This window comes from Haliotis cracherodii, unplaced genomic scaffold, assembly GCF_022045235.1.
Source record: "Haliotis cracherodii isolate W230 unplaced genomic scaffold, xgHalCrac1.p SCAF_1, whole genome shotgun sequence".
Lineage (NCBI taxonomy): Eukaryota > Metazoa > Mollusca > Gastropoda > Lepetellida > Haliotidae > Haliotis > Haliotis cracherodii.
In genome coordinates, this window is record NW_027266264.1 from 22,272,007 (window position 1) to 22,281,107 (window position 9,101).

General features: G+C 42.1%; 1 protein-coding gene across 1 annotated transcript; it reads left to right on the top strand.

The window, feature by feature from the left end:
• The first annotated feature begins 280 nt into the window (after positions 1 to 280).
• LOC139462019 (cleavage and polyadenylation specificity factor subunit 7-like) lies at positions 281 to 4,318 on the top strand. The gene is made up of 2 exons (XM_071243520.1): positions 281 to 363; positions 3,132 to 4,318. Exon 2 carries the CDS (start codon positions 3,196 to 3,198, stop codon positions 3,931 to 3,933), a length of 738 nt encoding a protein of 245 aa, XP_071099621.1. The 5' UTR covers positions 281 to 363; positions 3,132 to 3,195; the 3' UTR covers positions 3,934 to 4,318.
• Positions 4,319 to 9,101: the final 4,783 nt, after the last annotated feature.

A 9,101-nucleotide genomic window follows, 5' to 3' on the forward strand; every position in this document is an offset into this window, starting at 1 on the left:
GTAACGCTGTGTTGATAGCTTGTCAACAAAAGATTTGCAAATATTTCTCCTTGCCGAGTCTCCGCTGTATTGACAACATTCTAAAGCTGAAACCAGCTGATCGTATCTCTTCGATCAGCTCACAACTCAATCAATGACTGCCTGTAAAACTCACTGGGAAAAGGGATTGTGTTTCCTCCTGTGTGGCGTGGTTTGACAAGGGGTTTGTTCGTGACCTGGTGTTTCATGTTTCTGTTCGCGACCTGGTGTTTCATGTTTCATGCTGACTAACACCTACTGAGGCGCGATACTGCTGTCGTGGGTCTACACAACCTGGATGAATATAAAACTGGAGACGAAACCATTATGTCAGGCTGTGAGCATGTAAGTTTAGAACATAGTTTGTGATAAAGATATTAGCTTTATTTCCGAACTTTTAATGGTTATGTCTGTCTGAAAACACGTAGACATGAACATGGTTCGTCTGACATTATTAAAAATATTAACTGTATTTCTGGACTGCTAATGGTTATGTCTGTCTGAAAACACGTAGATATGAACATGGTTCGTCTGACATTATTAAAAATATTGGCTGTATTTCTGAACTGCTAATGGTAATGTCTGTCGGAAAAGACGTAGACATGAACATGGTTCGTCTGTCATACTTAAAAATATTAGCTGTATTTCTGAACTGTTAATGTATGTGTCAGATGACTAATATCAGTGTTGGTTTTTTCACGGTCAGCCAATGTCGGACAATGTGTATATAAGTGCATATGACGATTGTTTGTGTGTCATCTTGCACCGAGTATATAGCTGTATGACTATTGCTGTGTATAGAAGTGTAAGACTATTGCTGTGTATAGAAGTGTAAGACTATTGCTGTGTATAGAAGTGTAAGACTATTGTTGTGTATAGAAGTGTAAAACTATTGCTGTGTATAGAAGTGTAAGACTATTGTTGTGTATATAGACTATTGTTGTGTATATAAGTGTAAGACTATTGTTGTGTATATAGACTATTGTTGTGTATATAAGTGTATGACTAGTGTTGTGTATAGAAGTGTATGACCAAGATTGTGTGTGTTGGTGTATAATCTTATACCGAGTATATATAGAAATATTACCAGATTTTACTTGGTACTAATTATTCATTAACGGACGTAGAAAACGTGTAGTACAAGTTCTGATAAGACACAAATGGATCGCATCGACCGCAATATGGACCTCAATAAATTACTGTAAATTAGCTATTTATTAATTCATGATTTAATTTCCCTGCTATTCTCTGTGAGAGATGCCAGGTCAGCCACATCACAATAATGAGCCGGTCTCCTAGCAGTATGTTCCGCTGTCGGAGACTGACACACGGGGCATGTCGAGCGCCTTGTTCGATAATTATTTCAATTAGGCTGATGATTATCGGGAATTCCATGGTGACAATGACCAATCTGGCTCACATTAATGACACTCGTTCCCAGTCAGCTATGTACCGTAATCTATCCATACTGTAACAGTGATAAGAGCAAGGATAAGGTTACATATGGTAACCATCCTCATCCTCATTAGGAGTGCCAACGAATGAGTGAGTGAGTATCGTTTTACGCCGAATTTACAATTTTCCAGTCATATCACGGCGGGGACACCAAGAATGGGCTTCACATATTGTACCCATGTGGGGAATCGAACCGGAATGCTCTGACTGACCACAAAGCTGGGGGATTATGATAATGATGACAATGTTTGTTTGTTGTTTAACACCGCTCTCAGCAATATTCCAGCTATACGACGGCGGTCTGTAAATGATCGAGTCTAGACTAGACAATCCAGTGATTGACATCATGAGCATCGATCCACGCAATTCGGATGACATGCATCAACCAAGTTGGCGAGCCTGACCACCCGATCCCGTTAGTCGCCTCTTACGACAAGCATAGTCGCATTTTACGGCAAGCATGGGTTGCTGAAGACCTGTTCTACCCCGGATCTTCACGGGTAGAGAATGACAATGACGAAGATGATGAGGATAAGGATGATTATGGTGATAATAGACTCAAGTGTTAGATCGGTATATTTGAGATCAAACGCGCGTAATCATTTTCTCCTGCTGTAGATATACTTTAATCAAAATATAGACTTGTGGGATATAAGTGATCAGTTAACTAAAGCAGGGAAGAGAGACACTTTGAAACACAACTGAAAACACACCTCTCAGAAACAAACAATAGGCTGGTACACGCAACACCACGTAGGACGGATCAGGGGATCTAACAGATACGTCAAGTGTGCCCCACGTCGCGCCTGCCTGAGTAGGCTTAGTGCTCAGACAGCGCGAGATTTATGACATGGTTATTGATACAACTGTCAAGTTAAACCTACTTTATGCTGTTGTGAGGGAAGTATTATCTGGCGGGGTGTTAAACCCCGACCTTTAACACACAACGCATGCCTTGGTTGGACTACCAGCTCTCATGAACACACGAATACACACACGCAAAAGCAGTTTTATGTATCCTTATATTCTATTCTCGCCTTTCGAATATAGTGCAAACGTTACTTCATAGCCACACAAACTTCAAGATGACTGCCAAAATCACGTAATATTATTATACTGCCATAGGATATCTTTTGATATTCCCCTTCGCGCATTATTCCTTTAATTGCAATGTCTATGACAAATGTATTTCAAATGTTTATTCTATGCTTGAATGTGTTAATGTATTTATCTTTTCCACGGATCATGTGTTGTTTGTTTGTTGTTTAATGCCGCACTCAGCAATATTCTATGACGGCGGTCTGTAAGTAATCGAGTTTGGACCAGACAACCCAGTGATTGACAGCATGAGCATCGATCCACGCAATTGGAATGCGAAGACATGCATCAACCAGGTCAGCGAGCCCGAGCCCGTTAGTCGCCTCTTACGACAAGCATAGTCACCTTTTACGGCAAGCATGGGTTACTGAAGACCTATTCTACCCCGGATCTTCACGGATCCCACTGATTATGTCCGGCAACGAGGGGTAGTGTTATTCTTTGACATACGTAATAATGGTGATTGTCCTTATATTTTCCTGACATACTATCGCTTCCTTCTGTTAGGCTGAACCGAATGCATGTTTATTTTGAATAAAAATATGCCATATTGTTTTCAGTTTAGCGAGACGCCAATAAAGGGGTTGGTGAAGTCTTGATACGAGAATCTACAGTAAATCCAACATGGCTGACCGGAGGGAGGAGGGAGCTCCACCTGAGCGCGCAGCCTCCAAGATGGTTGACCAAAGGGAGAGTGGAACTCCTGGTGATCGCGCACCCTCCAAGATGGCTGACCAGAGGGATGAGGGAGCTCCACCTGAGCGCGCAGCCTCCAAGATGGCTGACCAGGGGGAGAGTGGAACTCCTGATGACCGCGCACCCTCCAATATGTCCAGCTACTCCAGACAGTCCCGAGACACAGAGGACCAGAGAGACACAAGTTCACAACTGCCGTCACCCTCCTCCTCCCGTCTCTCCAACTACAGTGAAATGTCTACGGTGTCTTCCAGAACATTCTACCCTCCACCCGGCTACCCCAATCCAGCTGTCGCCATGTCACCGGGATACCCACCAAACGGTTACCCTGATACCGGTTACCCCATTCGTCACCTGTACCCGTCTCCATCCTTCCCCGCGACTGGAAGATACCCACCCGGCGACTTCCCCAGAAGTCCCTACCCCAACAACCCTCCCCCATCCAGTCCCTACCCCAAGCAGGGTTACCCAGAGACCCACTTAAAGCCCCTGAGCGAGTATTCGGGGTCGGAGGCCACGTCGTTAGTGTTTACTGAAGACTTAGATGTCTCCCGCGCTTCCACGGAGATGTTGTATCCCATGTCGGCCTTCCCGCCCAGCGGATCGTATCCTAGCTTGCGAGATACCAATTCTCACGGCGAGTACCCTAGTAGTGCGGACACTTAACAGACAATACCCTCAGTAATGTGGGCACAAAGTATCGGGATTAAGACCTCCGCAATGTGGTCACGTAGAAGAGATTACCCTCAGCTATGTGGACACAAAGTATCGGAATAAAGACCTTCGTAATACGGACATTTAGAAGTCAATACCCTCAGTAATGGACACTTAGTAACAGGGTTAAGACCTCCGCAATGAGACCACGTAGAAGAGATCACCCTCATCTATGCGGATATAAGTACAGAGCGAATACATTATGCAATGTGAACACTTAGAAGTCTATACACTGAGTAATGTGGACACTGTGTAACAGGGTTAGTATCCTCCGCAATATGGACACGTTGAGAAACTGCCCTTAGTAATATAGTAGCTACGTTTTAGTGCGAGTACCTTATGCAATGTTGGCATTTGGTAACTACTCTCAGTGATGTCGATACTGTAAAGTACAGTCTGTAATATTGGCACTTAGGGAATACTCTTAGTAATGTCGACACTTGCAGCTACTGTCTGATAAAGTGGGCACTTCGACGTGAAAACTCTCAAAACACGATACATCACAAGACAGTGTTATCCTACGAAGCATTCGTGACCAACTCGTGTTATTCCGGGACAAGCCGAATAGCGACTCATGCCCCTCTCGTGGCCATTTTTGCAACCGGGTTCCGTCTTAGCGCAAACGGGCATACCTAAAACAATTGTCAACTCGTTGCGCAATGGTTCACATATATTTCCCAATATATCACTTATATTTCAGATGCAATTAAAAGCACATCAGGACATGCGAAATTATACAGTATGATTCAACACATTTAACTGTGTCTTGGGTATATTTTTAGATGCAAGACATATGTAAAAACAGAAATTATTTCTGAAGGATTCTTTGACGAAGAACTTGAAATCATACGCGCATTCTGATTGGTTTGTCGTATTTTCGCACATAACATTCATCGATAGTGAGGACAGTCTTCTTACAGGTTACGGGAAGGGGCGAGTAGTGACGAATGCCGACGAAGATAAGTTGGAACAGGGGAGATAACAAGCGAGAGAAAGCTAGAGCATGCCGTGTGTACTTTATCTGGCTCAAGTGAATTCGGTAGCTGATATACCAGTTTGGATCGACTCCAGTTGTGAAGTACAGACATTGATGAAAACGAGTATATGTCAACACTGAAACTTGGGAATAAAATATTGCTGTTAAATTGTTGTTTATGATATTTTTACAGGACTTAATAGACTTAATGTGTCTGCATAGACCATTTTTATGAATATAAAATCGTCACACACAACCACTTTTACTGGCTAGATGTACTGAATCCCTCCTTTCCTCGTGTGATGTTATGGAGAGTTTCAGTTGCTGACACACACCGTGAAACGTTGTCATCTCGAACATCTCGAAAATCAGTTTTTAGACATGATGGGAACCGATGTTTAAATGAGATTCTACTGTAAATCCAATATGGCTGAGAACGGAGCTCCACCTGACCGTGCTCTCAGTAATGTGAACACTAAACAAGGACCAACACCCTCGGTAATCTGACCACTTAATACGAGGGCCAACACACTCAGTATTGTGAACACTAAACAAGGACCAACACCCTCGGTAATCTGAACACTAAATACGAGCGCCAACACACTCAGTAATGTTAACACTAAATACGAGCGCCAACACACTCAGTAATGTGAACACTAGATACGAGCGCCAACACACTCAGTAATGTGAACACTAAATACGAGCGCCAACACACTCAGTAATCTGAACACTAAATACGAGCGCCAACACACTCAGTAATGTGAACGCTAAACAAGAGGACCATATTGTTAAAATTACACTACTTTCTTCATGGAAATTATGTTTACCGTAATTTATAATTAGACGCCTGCCTTGAATAAACACCTGGTGTAAGACGTCTCTGAAATAAATCGACGTCCGGGCGTCTATTCAAGGACTTACGGTAATCGATGACGTTTACAGCAAGCATGGGGCATCATGAGTGAAGCAGACTGTTTATATTATATCTCCTAGCGATGTAATAAAAATAATGTTTTGTTTGATTTTGTATGGATTAGGACCAACACCCTCAGAAATGTGAACACTAAATACGAGGGCCAACACACTCAGTAAAGTGAACACTAAACAAGAGGACCAACACTCTCAGTAATGTGAACACTAAACGAGAGGACCAGCACTCTCAGTAATGTGAACACTAAATACGAGGGCCAAAACCCTCAGTAATCTGAACACTAAACAAGAGGACCAACACTCTCAGTAATCCGAAGACAAAACAAGAGGGCCATTCAAAGGATACAACAACTTCAATTTATCGCTTGCAGTACATCTGAGAGATCTTGAGCAGTTATTGCTAGAATTGCCCACCATCGCCACTATCATACCGTAAATCTTTGAATATGGCATGGCAGACTCTCGAAATCAAGAAAAGCCTGTCTTGAATAGAAGTCGGATAACATTCTAAACACAGGTATTCCTTTTGGTACACACTAAAGGGATATCGAAACTAAAACCGTCATCATACTAAATGCAAACCAGAAACGTTTTATTACAATTACACGTACAAAATTACATCTTCATGGAAATTAATGGTGTTTACCGTAATTTATAATTAGACGCCTGCCTTGAATCAACACCTGGTGTAAGACGTCTCTGAAATAAATCGACGTCCGGGCGTCTATTCAAGGACTTACGGTAATCGATGACGTTTACGGCAAGCATGGGGCATCATGAGTGAAGCTGACTGTTTATATTATGTCTCCTAGCGATGTAATAAAAATGATGTTTTGTTTGATTTTGTATGGATTAGGACCAACACCCTCAGAAATGTGAACACTAAATACGAGGGCAAACACACTCAGTAATGTGAACACTAAACAAGAGGACCAACACTCTCAGTAATGTGAACACTAAACAAGAGGACCAACACCCTCAGTAATGTGAACACTAAACAAGAGGACCAACACTCTCAGTAATGTGAACACTAAACAAGAGGACCAACACTCTCAGTAATGTGAACACTAAACAAGAGGACCAACACCCTCAGAAATGTGAACACTAAATACGAGGGCCAACACACTCAGTAATGTGAACACTAAACAAGAGGACCAACACTCTCAGTAATGTGAACACTAAACAAGAGGACCAACACCCTCAGTAATGTGAACACTAAACAAGAGGACCAACACTCTCAGTAATGTGAACACTAAACAAGAGGACCAACACCCTCAGAAATGTGAACACTGCGCTTGACAAAAGGGCCAACACTCTCAGTAATCTGAACACTGCGCTTGACAAAAGGGCCAACACTCTCAGTAATCTGAACTCTAAATACGAGCGCCAACAATCTCAGTAATCTGAACACTAAATACGAGGGCCAAAACCCTCAGTAATCTGAACACTAAACGAGAGGACCAGCACTCTCAGTAATGTGAACACTAAATACGAGCGCCAACACACTCAGTAATCTGAACACTAAACAAGAGGACCAACACACTCAGTAATGTGAACACTAAATACGAGCGCCAACACACTCAGTAATATGAACACTAAATACGAGCGCCAACACCCTCGGTAATCTGAACACTAAATACGAGCGCCAACACACTCAGTAATGTGAACACTAAATACGAGCGCCAACACACTCAGTAATCTGAACACTAAATACGAGCGCCAACACACTCAGTAATGTGAACACTAAACAAGGACCAACACCCTCGGTAATCTGAACACTAAATACGAGCGCCAACACACTCAGTAATCTAAACACTAAGTACGAGCGCCAACACACTCAGTAATCTGAACACTAAATACGAGCGCCAACACACTCAGTAATGTGAACACTAAACAAGAGGACCATATTGTTAAAATTACACGTACTCTCTTCATGGAAATTATGTTTACCGTAATTTATAATTAGACGCCTGCCTTGAATCAACACCTGGTGTAAGACGACTCTGAAATAAATCGACGTCCGGGCGTCTATTCAAGGACTTACGGTAATCGATGACGTTTACAGCAAGCATGGGGCATCATGAGTGAAGCAGACTGTTTATATTATGTCTCCTAGCGATGTAATAAAAATGATGTTTTGTTTGATTTTGTATGGATTAGGACCAACACCCTCAGAAATGTGAACGCTAAATACGAGGGCCAACACACTCAGTAAAGTGAACACTAAACAAGAGGACCAACACTCTCAGTAATGTGAACACTAAACAAGAGGACCAACACTCAGTAATGTGAACACTAAACAAGAGGACCAACACCCTCAGTAATGTGAACACTGCGCTTGACAAGAGGACCAACACTCTCAGTAATCTGAACTCTAAATACGAGGGCCAACAATCTCAGTAATCTGAACACTAAATACGAGGGCCAAAACCCTCAGTAATGTGAACACTAAACGAGAGGACCAGCACTCTCAGTAATGTGAACACTAAATACGAGGGCCAAAACCCTCAGTAATCTGAACACTAAACAAGAGGACCAAAACTCTCAGTAATATGAACACTATGCTTGACAAGAGGGCCAACGCTCAGTAATCTGAACACCAAATACGAGGGCCAACGCTCTCGGTAATGTGTACACTAAACAAGAGGGCCATTCAAAGGATACAACAACTTCAATTTATCGCTTGCAGTACATCTGAGAGATCTTGAGCAGTTATTGCTAGAATTGCCCACCATCGCCACTATCATACCGTAAATCTTTGAATATGGCATGGCAGACTCTCGAAATCAAGAAAAGCCTGTCTTGAATAGAAGTCGGATAACATTCTAAACACAGGTATTCCTTTTGGTACACACTAAAGGGATATCGAAACTAAAACCGTTATCATACTAAATGCAAACCAGAAACGTTTTATTACAATTACACGTACTATATTCATGGAAATTAATGGTGTTTACCGTAATTTATAATTAGACGCCTGCCTTGAATAAACACCTGGTGTAAGACGTCTCTGAAATAAATCGACGCCCGGGCGTCTATTCAAGGACTTACGGTAATCGATGACGTTTACAGCAAGCATGGGGCATCATGAGTGAAGCAGACTGTTTATATTATGTCTCCTAGCGATGTAATAAAAATTATCTATTGTTTGATTTTGTATGGATTATTTTAGACATATCGCGTGGTATTTATAAAATTGTTTACCATCCTTGGC

What these genes read in the sequence shown, in the direction of transcription:
- LOC139462019 (XM_071243520.1), top strand. Translation starts at nt 3,196, where the DNA reads ATGGCTGACCGGAGGGAGGAGGGAGCTCCACCTGAGCGCGCAGCCTCC.